The sequence below is a fragment of the Cololabis saira genome, chromosome 5, assembly GCF_033807715.1.
Source record: "Cololabis saira isolate AMF1-May2022 chromosome 5, fColSai1.1, whole genome shotgun sequence".
In the NCBI taxonomy this organism is placed as follows: Eukaryota; Metazoa; Chordata; class Actinopteri; order Beloniformes; family Belonidae; genus Cololabis; species Cololabis saira.
Genome location: NC_084591.1, coordinates 34,204,346 through 34,223,874, shown reverse-complemented (window position 1 = coordinate 34,223,874; position 19,529 = coordinate 34,204,346). Strand labels below are relative to the sequence as shown.

The 19,529-nt window shown below is 46.1% G+C and overlaps 1 protein-coding gene across 1 annotated transcript; it reads left to right on the top strand.

Moving 5' to 3' along the window:
* Positions 1-361: 361 nt before the first annotated feature.
* Positions 362-19,016, top strand: tle3a (TLE family member 3, transcriptional corepressor a). The gene is made up of 21 exons (XM_061721762.1): positions 362-961; positions 1,511-1,664; positions 2,143-2,243; positions 2,451-2,514; positions 3,878-3,922; positions 7,991-8,053; positions 8,221-8,325; positions 11,577-11,781; positions 12,233-12,240; positions 13,721-13,843; positions 14,144-14,194; positions 14,286-14,438; positions 14,906-15,038; positions 15,154-15,329; positions 15,436-15,509; positions 15,611-15,860; positions 16,297-16,544; positions 16,644-16,791; positions 16,904-17,054; positions 17,248-17,324; positions 17,631-19,016. Exons 2-21 carry the CDS (start codon positions 1,641-1,643, stop codon positions 17,736-17,738), a joined length of 2,307 nt encoding a protein of 768 aa, XP_061577746.1. The 5' UTR covers positions 362-961; positions 1,511-1,640; the 3' UTR covers positions 17,739-19,016.
* The last annotated feature ends 513 nt before the right edge of the window (positions 19,017-19,529 follow it).

Genomic DNA, 19,529 nt, shown 5'->3' with positions numbered 1-19,529 from the left:
TTTATGTTTGGGGGGGGGCGGGGGTGTTAACGGACCCTGTTTTTTGTTGCTTTTTAATCTTTATTTATTCCACAACATCGCTCTTTTGTTTTATAACCATGTTGTGAAAACTGCATTTCGCTTCCCACCGTTTACCTTGTCTGGAGATTAATGTTTTTTCTTTAAAAAAAAAAAAAAGAATAAAAAAGAATAATGTTTTTTGCACTGCACATCTCCTTTCAGACCCCCACAGTATCGCACTGGTGGTCTCACCCACAAATTCATTAACTTTACTTCAGCGGGGGAAAAATAACTCCAAATGAAATGCGGATGTGGAATTTGTACTTTCTCTGTCAAATTTGGATATGATCGTCGGCACATCAATCCCTGCTGTTGTTGTCGGAGCCTCCACGGTGGGACGGAGGGGCTGATGCCGTGTGGATCCGTGTGGGATGATGTCATGTACCGCCGCGCCCCACGTGGGGCCGCCGCTCTCCGATAGGCAGATGTGGTCGTGGTCCTTCCGAGTAATGCGATTGGACAGATAGGGCGCTTTCACGGCAGTTCAGCCCTGCTGCCTGTGTGTGGCAACCGGGGTAAAGCTGGACAACTGGGGGGAAATGCGAGATTGTGGAGAGTACCATGTTACGCTTTTAAAGAAGCTCTTCGAGTCAGAAGACAGATTTTTGGGAGCATATATATTTATATATATTTTTTTTTCCTCTTTTTTTTGGGATTAACCAGCCACAGAAGGCGACCGTTCCTCGGAGGATCTCGGCTGAAGAATAAAGTAGTTTAATCGAGCCCGACCGCACCGAACCCCCCACCCCCTCCCCCAGTCTGGCTGGGTGCGTTCAGGGGAGCGAGGATGCTTGTCGAGAACTGCGTCCACATTACGAGGGATTAAACGCATGAATTATAGCCTTCTGTGTTTTTTCTTCGGGAACGGAGGTCGGACGGACGGTTGGGACGCGCGTTTCGGGTATGTATTTACCAGGGCTGCTGGTTTCTTTTTCTTTCTCTTGCCTTTTTTTCCCCCCTGCTCTTTCTTTTTTCGGGCGTGCGCTCCGCGGCGCGCCGCGCCGCTTTCATGGCCGTGCGCGGAGTCAAACAGTAGGCTGTAGGTGGAAACCCCGACCGACCGTCGGCCGCGGCCAAGCTCCAAACCCCCGCACGTCCCAAAACACCGAGCTTTTTTGCTCGTTTTCACCAACAGAGTGAAGCTTGGCACGGATTTGGACGCGAGGGATACGATTCTACGAGGAGAAAGTGCATGGCGCCTTCAAGTGCTTACAGTTTAAAATGTTATGTTGTGTTTATGTTTCCGAAAAAGGTCACGTAAGAAGGCAGAGGTGTATACGCCGAGTCGCATTAGTCTGTTTTTATGTATTTATTATTATAGGACTAGTTTGTTGCTCTTTACTGCTCACTAGTAAACAACGTGAACTGCGTTAAGCTTTTTTTTATCATACAGGTGTGGAATAAAACGCGTCATTTACATTTTTTTTTTTTATCCCCCCTTCCAACACAGGATTTTCACAACCTTTGCCCCCACCCGACTCCAGCCCTGTCTGCGGAGACTTGTGGGGCTGTGAGCACATTTCAACCGTTTCGCCAAAGGACCTGCACCCTGGAGAGATAAACAAAGAAAACATTTCAAGATGTATCCACAAGGCCGACATCCGGTAAGACGTGCCTCGTGTTCAGTCACAGCAGCCCAAATGTTTACCACAGAGCTGCGATGTTTCCCGTGAAACTAACCACCCTCAACGCAGGTCACCACATTTCTACGTGTGTTTATGCTATACCCTAATGTGCTCTTATACGTGGATGCAGATGCTTTGCATGCCTGGAGACAGAATATGAGGACAGGTGGTGCTTCTGATTCAGTTATGAGATGAGATTTCATATTCGGTGTGAAAGCCTCTTTTTTTCATTTGGTGTTATTAGCAGCTGGAGGTGCGAGGTAGACCCACCTCTTCGTCTGGTAAAGCCTCACAGCAGAGGAGATATTATCCTGAAAGTAGTGTAGTGTGAGACATGTTATCAGCGGCATTGGGAGAGAATCCAGAAAAATGACGAATAATGCCTTTGAATGAATAATGCCTGTGTGACTGAATTGTTGAGATTTTTTTTTCTGTCTTCTATTCAACCTTATTCCAGGCTCCACATCAGCCTGGACAGCCTGGCTTCAAATTCACCGTAGCAGAGTCTTGTGACCGAATTAAAGATGAATTTCAGTTCCTGCAAGCCCAGTATCACAGGTAATGGTCAACTCGCTGTGTCACCTGTACTCCACCGATTGATTGATTTTGATTTGTAAAAGCTGAACCTAAAACTCTGTTATCCTGGGAGTGGGGGAAAAAAAAAAGAAAAAAGACCAGTTTCATCCGGCTGTCAAGTGATTAAGTGGGAGTGAATTACTGAAGTGGTGGTGATGCTTGAAAATGACACCTTGTCTTCTATTTTAGTCTTAAGGTGGAGTATGACAAGCTGGCCAATGAGAAGACGGAGATGCAGCGCCACTATGTCATGGTAAGATTATGTTACAATAGGGAGCAATTATAGTACCAAATTTCAAGGCTTGTTAAAGATCTAGTTGGGGTGGAGTGACACAGGCTATTGTGATCACCTGTGTGGTGGTTAGGGCAGGCTGAGTGTCAGGTACAGGCCTGTGAGAGCCCTCGGGGGAGTTTGATGCAGCCGGTTGTTACGGAGCAGCTCTTCCTGACAGGCAGGCAGGCGGCAGTGGGCTGAGGCTCCATTATAGCATGGCCCTGATCTCCAAGGGTTGACTGCAGCATCGCCCCCTGTGTGTGCTGATCTGATTAATCTCCTAGGAGACTCGATGCTCAGACAAATGCATGGCCATAAATTAGGTGTGAGCTGCTGGTGGACGCCCAGAGCAGTGTGTGGGAAAAATGCACCACTGTAAACAAGATGGAGGACGTGGAACAAGGCTGCTGTTGATTCTTTCTTTTTTTTTTCACTCACGTTTCTTTGCTAACCTTAATTATTAGCTTTTATTTTAGCAGCCTTTTAGAAAAACATAGGTGTGCCACTGACGCAAGAAATGTGTCCAGACATAACGCAATACGCAGGTTTTTCTGTGGAGGTGTACTCCGTTGTCCCAGGTAAACACACGCCGGGATGACTGAAACCTACACGTGGATTCTTTTTTTTTTTTGTTTGTTTGTTTTTTCCTTTAGTATTCTTCCATGATGATGAAAAAACAAACCATGTCAGCCTGACAAGAACGAGGTTAGGTAAACATGTAGGGAAGTATCCCACAGCCAGCACGGGGTGTCGGGTTACACCATGGCTGTAGGGCTCTGATCTCAGACAGAATGGCTCTCTTGTTTGAGAGTAATTTTCGAAGAAGCTAATGGACTGAATAATGCATTGGCCTCATCAAATAGACGCTGACTGGAAAGCCATTTCTGCCCCGGCTGCCACTTGTGGGCTCCACGGATTACATTTCAGCCAGACAGACTGACCTGGCTGGAAATATCAAGAGTGTTGAGCAGTTGCGTTAGGCTAAGTAAACAGACATCATGGAGATCTGAGGGCTTAAGATAGTGATCAATACATCTGACCCTTTCATCTCGGAGCCTGCACTATAAACAGCAGAAAAATCAATTTATTGGCTGTTCGCTGTCAGCTGCTCAAAGGAGTCTTCTTCTCGTCAGGTCTTAGTTCATCACCTTGTAGGTTTTTATACTCAAACCATATGATGATGTAATTAGAGTAAGGGTCAGCGGCATTGATTTTTTTGGTTGAATGGAGTTTGTTAGTTCCTCTCATGTCTGAGCTATTAGAATGAAATACACTTTTATAATACTTAAAAAAAAATGTTAGCAGGGTATGATTAAGTAACATCTCTTTCTTTTCTTTTCAGTACTATGAGATGTCCTACGGGTTGAACATAGAAATGCACAAACAGGTACGTGCCACCTTTGTCATATTTTTCAGCTCATTGGTTCTCGATGGTGTCGGGGGGGGGGGGGACACAGGCCGGATCTGCTGCACACAAACAACACTCAACTGCAAATGTGTACAGCCCCTGGATTTGACTCAGCTTTTAGATAAGATTAAAGGTAGACTTTGACAAGCTTGGCCTTTGACGTAATGATTAAAAAGAACAGGCTGCTGAACGGCCGGTGCTTTTTTAGTAGAACAGTAATAATAAGAACAGAGCTACAGTTATTTAATCATTTATTGGGCCCTTATCTTTATCAAAGGGGGTTATTGTGTATTGCCTCAATCAGACTAATTCCTGAAGTTATAAAGATTATAAGAGAGTTATCCTGAGTTAGTCAGACCGTGGGTCTGTCCCTCTCGCCCCGAGACTGGCCAGCTGGGTTAATGACAGCATTGTCGGCGATGTGGATTGGTGTGTGTGTGTTTGTGTGTGTGTGTGTGTGTGTGGGGGGGGGTGATCCATCAGTGTCTGGTCCGTGTGTCGCACAGCCACATGTCTGTCAAACCTCAGGCCCCTCTGATAGCTTCTGTCAGGCACTTATCACCAAGCAGGGGGGGGGGGCTGGAGACAAGTTTGGAGAATAGAGCCGGCGGGGGGAGGGGCAGCAGCCCAGCTCTGTGTAAACAGGTTAATCGACTGATCCATTTTAGCGCCTGACTTTTATCAGGAACCTCAACAGAGCTGATGGAAGCGCTTGAATAATTCATCGGTGGGGCCCTAACCTGCTGAACGGCGTGTTTGTGAGCAAACAGTGTGGCCCCCATCCCTGCAGCCCCCCTCCCCCCCTGCGTGCAGCTCAGGCAGGGGAGGAGGAGAGGATGGGGAGTGGTTAACAGGCAGGGTTGGGATGGATTATTGGATGCACACAGGCATATTATTTTCTTGCCAGGAGATTTATTCCACGGTGAGGAAACTCATTCCTCTAACTGTGCCTTTTTCATTACCGCGCGCGGCCAATAATTCAGGTTTCAGGATGCACGCACCGGCACTGCTTAGATGGACTGATGTGGCGGCGTTATCTGATCTTCCCCCGTCAGCCATGTTAGCAGCGAGATGCAAACAGCTAATTTCTGTTGGATGATGTCAGCCCGTAATTACCATCATATGGTCCTTGTTTCCAAAAGCTGCGTGGTGCTCGGGGCTTGTATAATGGTTAGCTTCAATCAGATTTGGCTTTTACCTGCAGTTGTAATGCAGACGTGGGACTCATACTTGCAGGAATCATTTGCTTATTAGTAAACTATCTTGTATCCTCTGTGCCAAAGCAATCTCGGTCAGCCAACTGACTATTTGCTTTGTTCGTACAAAATAGGCATGCTGTGAAAAGTGGTTGTAGAAACTTTGGCTCTCCAGACAGTCAGTGCTTCCATATCCTCAATCTGTCATGAGGGACTGGACTGCAGTGTAATAATTCCAGGGTGTACGCTTTGGCTGTCACAGCCACTTGTATAAACTGAAAGTTACTGTATTTAAGATGTGGGATAGCTTAGGTCATGTTGGTTTTTGTTAGAACGAGTTTATTTTTTCAAGGGTTGTGTCCCTCTCTGGCTTAAGCAAACGAGCTGAGTGCTGAAGCTGACAAGGTTAATCAGAGGAACTCGTCCATTTAGGAAGCTTTTTGGCTTTTCTCATCTCGGTACAGATAGCTTTAAATGCCAGTTTGAAATTTACTTTGGACTTCACGTCAACAAAGACTTAAGATCGGTGCAACAACTCGGCTAAACTGAAACATCCTAATCTGTGTTAGATGAGCTGATTGTCCTCGTCGGTTTCTTCTCTCAAGAAAAGTCGGACCGTGCTGAGCGCTTGGACAAATTGCTAACCCTGTTAATATGACTAGTCAAGTATTGTTTATAGACGGATCCCCCTACTTTGCCTCTCTATTTAATACTCATCATTGTCTCAAGTCCATTTTCGCTCTGCTGATAGTAACGTTCAAATACCTCTCTGCACACCATTGACAAGCCAGCTTGAGAGAGCTGTTAAAGTGGTGCTACACAGGTCCGAGTACCTGTAATTGTGTAGCGGCGGTGCAAAGCTGGCCTCTCAAGGGCCAAGCTGTCATCTACTTAAAGTGACAACAGCCCCATTTTTATCTAGCAGCAGAACAAAAGGAAGAAAAAAAAAAAGAGAAAAACTTCCCTCAGCACTGCACTGTATCTGTTCTGACAGCAGCAGCGAGCCGAGCCGCTGCCTTGTATTTGCATGTTGTGTTGTGGGAGAAGCTCGGAGACTGGCAGTTGTTTAGGGCGCAGTGGATCAGCCACCTCCTGACCTCCCCGAGCCAGCTGTCACCATGACACTAAGCTACAGAGGAATGGACTGTGTGCTCAAGGCCTTTTTGCAAATCCTGTCAAATGTTCGACTGCTATTTACATGGCTTATCTCAACAAACATGGATTATAGCAGCTGGGTAACTTTTCCACCATTTCTAAGAGTCTCCTTCAACTCTTTCTAGAGCACTCACTAAATTGCATTAATACTTATTCCCGTAAAACCTTTATCTAACCTTTTTTAATGATTTTATTAGCTGTGGGTCACATTTATCGCATCTTTATAGGAGACCACAGTTCAGTCTGCCTGTCGATAAGCACGTTGTAGTCGGCCTTATCTTATGAACTATTGTACTTTCTGTAACACATGCTACCATATATTTGTTGCGGGTTATTGCCTCTTATCTGAAGCTTCACTTGGTTTCATGTGATAATTCATCTCCAGCTTGTTTGTCCTCCTGGTGTGCTTGGCTAATAAGTGGCTATCCGCGTTGCAGCTTGGGTCAGCAGGTCTTGTTCTGTTAGGCATTACTCTCCAATCTCTCCGGCTCTCGGGCTCTGCTCGGAGGTAATATGTCTGGCTGCCAAAACGGCCTGCCATTTCTGCCATGTGTAATAAATAAGCTGGCATTGTGCAAAGTGCATTCTGTGTGTGCGCGCGTGTTTGTGTGTTTGTGCTACTCCACATGAAAAATCAGAGAAAATCCCTGCGATGTGTTCGGCTGTGGCCCTGGCTTGAACTGCAGCTCATAAATTCCAACCATGATGTAGCTTTGGCCCTGTTATTTTTCTGCTCTCAGCGCAGAGCTTCGACCTGAGAGTCTCATCTCCCGAGCCTGGAAGGAGAGGCAGGAAGAACAAGCTTGGCCGTGCAGTGTTTTCAAAGGAGAGGGGAGGGGGACCCGCCCGCCTCCCATTGCTCTTTTTATCCACCATTCATTCGGTCCGTTCATGTGATCGACAGGCTGAAAATTCAATTTAATGACCTGCCTCCAAGCACGTAATATGATTTTTAAAGCCTGTTACGGTCAAGCAGAGGTGCCATTTGCATAATGATCCCAGCCAGATAGGGCTGCAGCCGTTACCATGGCAGTACGTAGACACGCAGAAGAATGGAGGCATGGGGTCTGTGGATATGTGAGGAGGCTGGGAGGGTGGTGGAGTAGGCCCTTGATTACAAAGAGAAATGGCTCATACTTCATTCTTGGAAAGGCTGATCAACAGCAAAATGCACTCTTAACACAGGCCGCTTGTCTTTTAATGGGTATTGATCAAAGATTTGAGGTCTGTTACCCACAAGGTTATTAAATGTGTGATATCTGTGTTCACAGTAATTCTAGACATTGACTGTCCACGCTGTCACGTATAAGTGCGCGGCAGGGCGCCGTTGCCGGCCTCTCTTCCAGGGGTGTGGTTGTGTGGTTGAACGCAGAGGTTAACTGCAGGACAGTGAAGTTGAGGAGAAGGAGGGCAGAGCGCGAGAGAGCATCCTCTCAACGCAGCAGCACTCTGCCTGCTCATATCCGTTTAGCATGGAGTGCACTCTCAGCACAGCTGTGCTCCATCCCCCTGGGCTCTTCTAATGTTTTAAATATTTCAAATGTCAATATCACGCTGTTTAGAGGATGTTGAGTCAAGCAGTTCTGATTGCCGCAGTAATTGACTTAATCGGTGTAAACATTAAAGGCGGGGTTATCCGAAGTCGCTGTGTGATTCATAACCTTCCATCTTATTTTGCTCCTCTTTTCTCTTCCAGACGGAGATTGCCAAACGGCTCAATGCAATTTTAGCTCAAATCATGCCTTTCCTGTCACAAGAGGTGAGTTTTGATTGTGGCCTCCAAAAAGTTCTTATTGAATGAAGTCACTTGAGGGTTTTGGCTGGTTTTTTTAGAAATAGTCCTTGGATGTAAAAATAAGCATGTTAAAGTTAAGTAGTGAAATTGGAGGGTTGGAGCGTTGCTAATAATCGCTTGTCTTCCCACAGCACCAACAGCAGGTTGCTCAGGCAGTGGAAAGAGCTAAGCAGGTGACTATGACTGAGCTGAATGCAATCATCGGGGTACGTGGACTTCCCAATCTGCCTCTCACCGTGTGTATACTCCCTTTTATTCCTTTATTTGAACTTGGGTAGGGGCAAAACTGCGCATGATTGTTTACCTTGTTACATGAACTGAAACATGAAAAGGATGTGAATCATTAACAGCAGCTGCAGTGCAGATTTGCCTCTTCTTGAATTAAATGTGTTTATATTTATATTCATAATTTATATGTACATTTAGTTTGTTTTTTTTCTCATCAGTTTGATTCACCATTTCAAATAGACACAAGTGTAGCTCTCAAAAACAGTCTGTTTCGCTGGCTTTAGTGTTGGTGGCATCCTCTATGCCTTGTTGTGTGTTTACAAATGTGAGCCTGAGAGCTCTTGAGATCCTCTTCGCAGCCCGTATTGGTTTAATTGGCTAAGCCTTTAACGAGGAGCCTCATCCCTCACTGTTGACCTGGATAGCTGTGGGAGTTAAAAGGCTGAGGCTAAACAGAGCACAGCCAGTCCTGCAAGCTGGCCGTGACAATAGGCAGCCATCACATCCCTGCTACGCAGCTCTTTGCACAGCACTGAGCGGCACTAGTGTGTGGTGTTCCTCGCCGCTTCACAGCGCCATCTGCTCCTCATTGATCAGCTGTACTCATCCCATACTGCTGAGACAGAACTGATTGGTTTCACCCACGATAAAAAGCTCAGGCTACCCTTGATCTTATTATGACGAATCTTTAGCAACAAGCCCAACAAGCAGGCTTGATGACTGAGGCACATATTGGAATTCAATTAATGCCCCCCCGGTGACCTTTCTGTTCTGGGATAATTGCTCCCTTGAATTTGTCTGAGTAAGTGTCTTGAAGGGATGGAGGGCTGTTTGTTTTTAACGCGTCGGACACAAGCAGATGCTTTATTGCGCTTTCACTAAAGCAGAGCATCTGCAAGCGTCAGTTAAGAATAGAAATATTTGATTTGTGGCTCCATCCCGTGCATATGATGTTCATATTGAGAACATGTGATCCGTTTAATATTGCATAATTGCCTTACACTTGAATGTGAAGCAGCAGTCCTTTCAGTGTAGAGCTCCGCTGGTCTATAATTTAAAGTTGGCTGCATTAAAAATCAATATGAAATATTTGATGTGCCTGTATGTGATTTCTAAGGTCCTATGTGGGCGCAAGGCTGTTTAATGAAACAGTAAGGGCTGAGCCAGAGTCACAGCAGATGCTCATGTCATGGTGGGGGTGGAAATGTAGCTACTGTATGTTTTACGAATACCTTTCCATTAGTTATTTATTAAGGAGAAGCTCTGTAGGCATGCCAAAAACCTCATGCATATTGTAAAGCAAGGTGGGGCAAAAGAGCGTGCCGGGCAAACAGGCAGCATCCAGGAACCAGCTGCATGTCTTATTAATGGAATTCCAGGCCATTAATTTAATGCAACTAGGATAGCTGCATGCACCGAGATGAACCTGGCTGGTAGTAACTTCCGTATAATTAGAAAAAAACAGACAAAATGTTCAGATCTTTCCACTGGTTTGTGGCGAGCTGGATCATCACAGTTTGAGGGAGAGAAAACATTTCTTATGCCTGCAAGACCATTAAGTAGATTATAGTATTTTAATAATGAAAAGAGGGCATCTGTGATAGCTCAAGCCTTGACCCCTCTCTGTCCTCCTTTTCAGCAGCAGCACGCTGCCTACCCTGCTCTCATGGTCAGTGGCGTCCACTCACATGTCTATGCCATGCTCTTGTTGATGGGTTTTTTTGTGTGCACACATCTGGGCGTTAAGGGCTTGTGCATGGCACTAACTGTACCCGAGTGCTGCACCTTTCACTGTAGTTCTTTTGTTAACACATCCAAGTGTATGATAATACATCTGTTCATTTTTTTTTCCTTTTTCTGTAGCTACATTTGGTCAGGGGGGGAGGGGAAGTGTGTTGAGTAGGTCTTTATCTTGGAATATTTAATTAGAAGAAATAGGCCAGAGTCCTTTCTTTATTTATTATTGTCTTCATTTATGGCCCTTTAATGAGGGTGTTTGCTGATCAGCCATGCTTATTACCCATCAGTGCCTCATTAAACACAATGATCACAGATGTCTCTCCCTTGCCAATGAACAAGCTCCTTAATTTCCCTCATGAACACAATATTACGGCACGCTGCATGTATCTCTGTCTTTGAGGGTCTCTTCTTCTTCTGCTGCGTCCTGGTTGTACTTTGAATCTGGATTAAGCAGAAAATACAAAAGCGACAAAACCAGTGAAAAGATCCTTCTCACATTGATTTTAAAAACATGTTTTAGAACTACGTGCCCTTTGTGTTCCTGTCATTTTGAAACAACACCACCACCTCCTCCTCCTGTGTGTTGACCCTCCGTCCAGTAGACGTTACAAAGTTTCTAATATTCCTGAAATGGCCATAAATGTCCACCGACTGATGCGTGTCTTGTAAAAGAGAGGGGTGCATTGCTGTAACAGCACCTGAATTATTCAGCTGACTAGTAGATGGGTAATAAATTGCTGATGTTTTTATTGGTGTCTCGGCTAAGTATTATTTAACCTTGCTTTAAACTGCTTACTTCCATGCTGAGTGCCTTTTAACTCCCATTTATTTCCCCGTGCCTTTCAAATATTGATGGTGAATATTGGAGGTTTGACTGAGTGCCAGCATGGGACCCCTGGTCCCGGCTCCCAGAGCAGCCTCGCAGACACACTCAAAGACTAAAAGGAAAGCAGTGCCAGTTTCTGGCACTTAGAGTTCCCACAGTCTCTCAGAGTTTTGGTGTTGAAATGATTTATGTGCTGTCAATCCTGGGATGTGAATATCAGAGTGGTAAAGAGACGCTGGCTGTGTTTTTGAAGTGTTTCAAAAATCAGTTGTTTACCCCCTGGGCTAAACATCTCCATGCTCTTCCTCTGCTGGTACAGGTGTTTTTTATTTGATGCTGCAGTTTGAACTGCACCAGTTTAGCTGAAATGAAATACTCGCTGACCTAAGAAGTCGTGTTTGAGTAAACCGTTGCTGTTTTTCTTTAATTTATACTGAAATAGTTTTATTCTCGGTGCTTTACTAACACTGCGACTGGACGTCTCGGGCCATGTTGAGGGATGTAGTTGGTCAATCACCCAACGCTAAATCGACCCTGAGGTGGCACTGACGCTCATTTCTGCGTAAAAAAGCATTAATATCATCTGGTCTTTAACCGATGAGCCTCGTGTGTAGCATGTGGGTTTTTTTTTTGCTTGGCTTTTCCCTCCAACCCACTTGGTGTCTGTCCGTATATCTTCCTGTCAATTTGCAGCAGCAGCAGCTCCAGGCGCAGCACCTCTCCCATGCTGCTCACGGGCCTCCGGTCCAGCTGCCGCCCCACCCCTCGGGTCTGCAGCCACCTGGCATCCCCCCTGTGACGGGCTCTGGATCGGGCCTGCTGGCGCTCGGCGCTCTTGGCAGCCAAGCCCACCTCCCGGTGAAGGATGAGAAGAACCACCACGATCTGGAACACAGAGGTGGGGGCAGGGTTTGACTTTGCTCAGTCGCATCACCTACTGTGCAATTGTGCTTTAGCTGCACAGCCAGTTTATTTGCAGGGGTACAGATGTATATTAATTTTAACATGGTTGAAAAGATGTAAAATGGGAGGAAAAAATCAATTAACCGTGGAGTGCTTCTCACTCTCTGGAGAAGGGTTGTAGAGCCCTTAGGTGAGGAGCACATCCTGTCTGTTCACATTCTGTCTGGGTAATGAGCTGGTACATTCCCAGCCCATGACTACATAAGCTATTCAGCAGCTCCAGTTGGTGGAGATAAGAGGGGCCCTGTGCCCTGCAGCTGATTCGCACACGTTTGGCCAGAAGCATTTGTTAAGATCTACTAACTGTTGTGTTTTTTTTTCTTCTTTCCCCTTCCTCCCTTGATTTCTTCATCACCTCCAACACAACTGTGGCGTCTGCGGTGCAGAGAGCACGGTGAGTGTCAGAAAACTGCAGCGTTCTTGTTGCAGAGATTATTGATTTCACAAAAGTCACATTGTCACATCCGCTGCCTGCGATTACCGATTTCATTCATACGCTGTGTAATCTGCTTTTGGTAAAGTGATTAATGGAGAATGAGGGTTTGAATGTAAATCCTGTGTGTTTAATCCAGAATCTGAATGACTGCTATCATGCTGAAGAGATTAGAAGCCTTGTAATTTCATCACAATTAAAGGAGGACTTGGAGCTTCGCTTCTTTAAGGATTTATTTGATCCCTTCTAGTGTCTCTGTTTGCTTTCATCAGCTGACTCATTCTTCTCTTCGCATGTGATTAATATTCATGATCGCAAAGGAGAGTTGTTTTGTGTTCTTCTCCTCCATCCTGCCTCTCCGGACCTTCCGAAGTGTTTTATTTGATATCCTGCGATCTCTGATGACTTGTGATGGTTCCGTGAGATTGTGTTTCTGTCGGCTGGGACGGCTGAATGGGCGCAGTCATGTCTGAAGAATTGGAGCTCCTGGGGCGATTAGCGGGCCTGTTTTGTTTCTGTACTCTCGTCCCAGGTCATCTGATAGTAGAGTGGTGACTTTGGTTAATGAGTCACGCTAAGCATCTCTTTAAAGGTCAGCCATTATGCAGACACTGTCCCTCTGCCGAGACGGTTAGTCCATCAGCCTTTTGTTCGGCTCTCCGGGTCTTTCTGGGTCCGCCGCTGACTCGGTCCATGTCGTTGCTTTGGTTCTCCGACGAGGGACAGAGAGAATCAGGGGGACTTGGCAGTTTGTTGGCAAGTGGTAAACTCCTGCGAAAGCCTTTGGACACCTGCCTGGAGCCTCCCGTTCTGCTGGCGTCTGGAGTGAGCTGTCCCAGCTTGTGTGGGCAGTCTCCATGAAGAAGCACCAGTCAGTCCCACGCTACTGTGCCCACTGGCAGGATATAGATTCTCTTTCTTTATCGGAGCTCAAAGCCTGAGCTGACACGGTGCCCAAGCACGCCGCCGCAATCGATGCCCAGTGCCTGCACAACATGCAATCTCTCTCCCCGTCTCACTCTCTCCACGTCTCTCTCATGCTTAGCCCGGATGACTCTGGAGAAAAGGCCCTCTGTTCAGCCACAACACACAGCTCATGTCCCTGTGAGGCTGTTTGTTGTCCGGTTATGAGGAGGAGGGAACCCGGCTCAGAAAACAAGCGCTCCTCCTTTCATTTCAGATAACGGCTCGTAGCATTGTGCTGCCAGAGCCGGGCCTGTGTGCGGGCTCGGACTTGGCCGGTGTCGGGGTACTTGCTGGAGCTGGCTTACAGCTGCGTTTTAAGAGTCCGCCGTGCCAATCGTTGTGTGAAGAAGGCATTTTTAGTATTTGGATTGGCGCAGCGTGGATCTCTGTGAATTTGTAATGGATGAATGAGTCAGTGTTCTGTTTTATAAAGAAGACAAAGTGGTAATAAAGCAAGTTTGTTTTGTCTTCGCAGAATAACTCGATATCCCCATCGGAAAGCTTACGAACGGCCAGCGAGAAGCACCGCAGCTCCTCTGACTACAGTTTGGACTCTAAAAAACGTAAAGTGGAAGAGAAAGACAGCGTGAGCAGATATGTAAGTTATTAACAAAATATCTTAACTTGTTAGGGAAACGTTTGTTTTTTTGTAAAATAAAAAAATAAGTTGTATGCATGGCAATGTTTGTCCAGCAACAATGATTTCTTGGAGTTTGGTTTCCTGACGTTACTGCTTCCGGCTCCAGTCTCACTCAGCTCTCAGCTAGGAAGGGAATAAGCTTCATCTTTTACTTTCTTTCCTTCTTTAATCTCCCTAAACTCTCACAGAGCCCTCCCTGTGTGACCAAACACATATCTAAAGTATATCAGTTAATTTCTACAAATGATATCTCTGCAGGACAGTGATGGGGAGAAGAGTGATGACTTGGTGGTCGACGTTTCTAATGAGGTGAGTAGTAAAGGACGGTCGACGGCATGTGGACATGTGCTGAAAACCACTTATCAAATAAACGTGAACGTCTCTTGCTCTGTGTGATCAGGATCCTGCCACTCCACGGGCGAGCCCAGCACACTCGCCACCTGAAAATGGCATTGATAAGCCACGCCCACCCAAGAAGGACACACCCAACAGCCCTGCGTCGGTGGCGTCCTCGGGGAGCACGCCGTCCTCCAAGGCCAAGGAGCTCAGTCATGTAAGACACCAAGAGAGCCGCAGATGAACTGGGACAAAGGGGGTTTTAAATGAGAATTGCAGAGTGAGCAAAGGGATGTGTGCAAATAAATCTAGGACGCTTTCTACTGTGGATTAGGAATGGCTGTCTGTGCTTTAAGTGCATGACTAAATGTCAGGGATAATATTGTCCCGCATCAGGATCAGTCAGGTCTTCTCTGTTAATAGCTCAATGTATTTAATGATTCCAGGATTTTTGCCTGTGCCTCAGTAAAAGATTAAAGCTAACGCAGTAAAGGGATAAAAACAACCCCATCTCCATTGTGACCATAATAGGTTTTAGAATAAATAGCAGTTTATAGCTCTGCAGGACTACGAGGGTTGTCAGAATTAGATTGGATTAAGTTCAGTTTGGTCTGAAATTGTCAGTCTGCACGGTGCTCGGTTATCGTGATGGTGAATGTGCTTGCTCTCTGCTTCCCTTGACAGAATGACAAATCCTCCACGCCCGGCCTCAAATCCAACACCCCCACCCCTCGAAACGATGCCCCTACCCCTGGCACCAGCTCCACTCCTGGGCTCAGACCCATCCTGGGCAAACCACCAGGCATGGAGGCCCTCGGTCAGTCCCATTCTCTCTCCCAACTCTGGAAACCGAGAGGATGCATTTCCAATCATTCTTTCCAAATGGGCTGCTTCATTGCATCTCGATAGTCATCTCCCGCCTTTGTCTGCAGCAGCACCAGCTTTACGCACCCCTCTGTCCATCGCGGGCTCCTATCCCACCCCCTTTGCCATGATGGGCCATCATGAAATGAATGGAGGCCTGACGAACCCCGGGGTGTACGCTGGTCTGCACATCTCCCCTCAGATGAGTGCTGCGGCGGCTGCAGCTTACGGACGCTCGCCCATGGTAACGACCCTCTTTTACGTAGCTGTATTTGTGATTACCTCCGAGGTGACGTGGGATTTTTGTAACAGATCTGTTATTCAAACACGTGCACCTTGCCTTTTTTTAGGGGTTTGATCCTCACACCCACATGAGAGCCCCCGGCCTCCCAGCCAGCCTCACATCCATTTCTGGCGGCAAACCGTGAGTGCCTCAACAAATGTGTTGCACTCATACATTTTTAAAAACCAGCAGCTGTAACAAACATTTACCACATGTATTTCTTTCTTTTCTTCCTCCTGCAGAGCGTACTCCTTCCATGTCAGCGCTGACGGCCAGATGCAGCCTGTGCCCTTTCCACCCGATGCCCTCATCGGGCCCGGTATCCCACGCCACGCCCGTCAGATCAACACCCTGAGCCACGGTGAGGTGGTGTGCGCCGTTACCATTAGCAACCCCACACGTCATGTCTACACTGGTGGCAAAGGCTGTGTCAAAATCTGGGACATCAGCCAACCTGGCAGCAAGAGTCCCGTGTCCCAACTGGACTGTCTGGTAAAGCCCTCTGCTGATTCATGTTTCACTACCAACTGTGTTTTGCAATTAGTTCCTTTTGTGTGTGCTTTTTACTCTGTCGTTTTCTGTTAGCAACGGGATAATCTTTTGTTGATGGTTACGTGCCACTTGCCAGTGTATGCACTGGCATAAAGCTGCAGTCACAAGTTTATTAAACAGATAAGAAAGAAACGGACCTCACAACATTCCCCAACCATTTATAGCCGGCTGTAAATGTGAACATCGTCAAATAAATGTGTAAATTCAGCAAGCTATAAACTTGTCCACTCAGCTCAGATTGATCTGAGTGTGGCCTTTAGTTTATTTTCATTATGAAGATAAGAGTTATATCCTGCTCTCCTCAGACTTGTTCCTGCATTTCTCTGCCTTTGCTACCCTGAACACGTATTGATTAGTTTTGTCCCCTTTGCAACAGAACAGGGATAACTACATCCGCTCCTGTAAGCTGCTGCCTGATGGTCGCACATTGATTGTTGGAGGCGAGGCCAGCACGTTGACCATCTGGGATCTGGCCTCTCAGACGCCCCGCATCAAAGCCGAGCTCACCTCTTCGGCCCCAGCGTGCTACGCCTTGGCGATCAGCCCCGATGCCAAAGTCTGCTTCTCCTGCTGCAGCGATGGAAACATCGCCGTTTGGGACCTGCACAACCAGACTCTTGTTAGGTTGGACGGCAGCACTTATCGTATTAACCGTGCTTGTGCCCGTCATTTCGAAAGTAGGTATTAATAAATGTTCGTATGCCTTTTTTACTTTCATTGTAGACAGTTCCAGGGTCATACGGATGGTGCGAGCTGTATTGACATATCCCACGATGGCACTAAACTGTGGACGGGTGGTCTCGATAACACTGTTCGCTCTTGGGATCTGAGGGAGGGTCGCCAGCTACAGCAGCATGATTTCACCTCACAGGTACAACCCTTAACAGAGAGGATATGGATAACTTCCACACACATGCTAGCAAAGATTGTGAGGTGTTGAGAACTGACAGCTCGCTGTAATCACTGTTCTGCCCCGCCCCTAGATCTTCTCCTTAGGCTACTGTCCAACGGGGGAGTGGCTCGCTGTGGGCATGGAAAGCAGCAACGTGGAGGTTCTGCATCATTCGAAGCCCGACAAATATCAGCTACACCTCCACGAGAGCTGCGTCCTCTCCCTCAAGTTCGCCTACTGTGGTAAGAATGAACGAGCGCGTAAAAAGAGCAATAACTAGTCCCGCCTCCCTGACCGTTGTTTTTTTATTGTACATTATAACTGCGGACATGTTTTTGCAATCTAATTTCTTCAAGATAACATGTGATAAGTGTGTCTTCATACCTAATTGTACTAGTCCGAGGTGGTCTGATGACTTTGCGATGTACTCTGCAGGTAAATGGTTCGTAAGCACTGGGAAGGACAATCTGTTGAATGCTTGGAGGACTCCGTACGGCGCCAGCATATTCCAGGTATGTGGATCAATAGAATCTGTCTGCAGCCGGGCCAAAAGTACGCAGAGTTGTCTCTGAGAGGAAGGGCGCGGTGACCGCTGCCTGACAAGACTATCCTATCAGTGAAAACCCAACCTGAAATATTGACCTGACAAAGGAGTCTTTTTGAGGGCTATTAGACCAAAACTTGATGTCACTGCAATTTAATCTAGCCCCGTAGTCAGCTAATCCTCCCCACTTAACTTTAAATGCTCTTGAGTGTATTAACTGCCTCCAGGACTAAAGTGTTTCTCTCTCTTTTTTTGTCCTCTCTTCTCTAAACAGTCCAAGGAGTCCTCATCTGTTCTCAGCTGTGACATCTCAACAGATGACAAGTATATTGTGACAGGCTCTGGTGACAAGAAGGCCACCGTGTATGAAGTGATCTATTAGAGCAGACTACTTTTGGATCGGAGCATGTTTGTGCTCCGGAACAGTGGACTCTTCCTGCATCCATCTCCCCTCACACAGACAGCGTGGATGTTGCCTGCAGCCCTGGGGTGGATGGGAAGGAAGTTTGGCAGTGCCAGACTGAAATGGATGGCGGCGGAGCTGCTCTGGCTCTGGATTCTGTGTCATCCAGCTCTGCCCTTCCTCACTTACACAACACTTGTACAGCGAGTGCAGTTTCCCAAGGCACTAAGAAGAAAATAATATCTTGCTGTTTTTTTTCTGTTTTTGTTGGATATTTCTTTTTTTAATTCTTCCTTTTTGATGTGGAGATAAAGTTCCATGACACGACTAGAAGCGGTGCTTCGCTCTGGAGCTTTTCCTCGGAGGTCCTGTGAAAAGTGTACATAATGGAGTAATAAATGGCCTTTTATAGATTTATATTTTGGTGTCCAGTTACGCTTGTGATGGTTCTTTCTTGTTTTCTCCGTGATTTTCTGTCCCCTCTGGGGATGGAAATTAGATTAGGACATTGTAAGAGGATATTCTATTCCTGTTTTTTTTTTTTTTTTTCCCTCCTTTTTTTTTCTGTCCATGTTCATTGTCCAGAATGACCTTTTCGGAAATCTAATTTGGATTTTTTTTTTCTCCACCCTGGAAACGGCTTCTTTTTTTTTTTTTTTTTTTCCTTGCTATCTACGATAACTCAGACGTTCGCCCCCTCGTGGATTTTAGCAGCAGAACTCTGGAATGCCCTTTTTTCCCAGACTTGGAGGATGGACAAGTGGCTTTTTCCAGGTTCATCGACCCATTGGTCCTGGTCAGCAGAAACCCAGCTCTGACATGAAGCTCGGTCACTGAATATAATATCACGATGGATCACTAGTAACTGGAGGACCGGCGGTCCCACAAAGAAGCAGCTGTGACTTGAGCTCAGTCTGTTGACACAACTATTGTATTAAAATTCATCGCTCCGCCGAGCAAAGTCATCAGTCTATACGAGTTAATTATTGCCTTTCTTGTTTTGACGGCCTGTGACTGATATGCGAGGCTCACGTGGTTCCACGCGAAGGTGGCAGGCAAAGCAATTACCACATCTGACATTTTGAGTATGATGTTTGCTTTCTTCAGTATTTTGGCGAGTTCCATCACGGTCTTCTCATGCAGTAATTCTCTCTTCATAAAAACAAGTTAAAGTGTGTAGCATACACGTGTCCTCACCCGTGCAGATTGTACAGTCAGCAGTTGTTGATAAATAAACTGTTTTTCTATAAAAACCTATCTTGACTGGATTTTTATAGTGCTCTCACCTTGCAGATTTGCAGAAGTGGTTAATTGCGGCCAATATGCTTATTATTATCCATCGGGAGGATCAAACGTTCGCTTTCAGATGTCTCTGCTCGTATATTAGGCCTGTAAACTTTTTCTGTCTAAATGCAAAAAAAAGTATTATAACTAACGAATTGTATTAATTTGTAGTTTTTGTTTTTAATTTCCATTCATCCAGTTCTGTGTTTGTCGGTTGGAGCTGGATGGCGGCGTTTTCCTGCCCTTTTAGCTGGTTGTCGAGCGTAAACCACAGTGATGATGGTTCTCTGTGTTGCATGAAATTTTACCTTTTTTTTTTTTTTTTTTTTTTTTTTTTGTCCCTTAACAAAGGAAGCTTTTATTTGCTAATTGGTAAGCTTTGAAGGAGCTGGTAGACAGACTTTGTTACAGCTGAAAACAGCTAAGCTGGATAAGCTAATTCAGAAAGGTGGGCGTTAAGCTTATTTTTAAAATGTCAAGCTATTA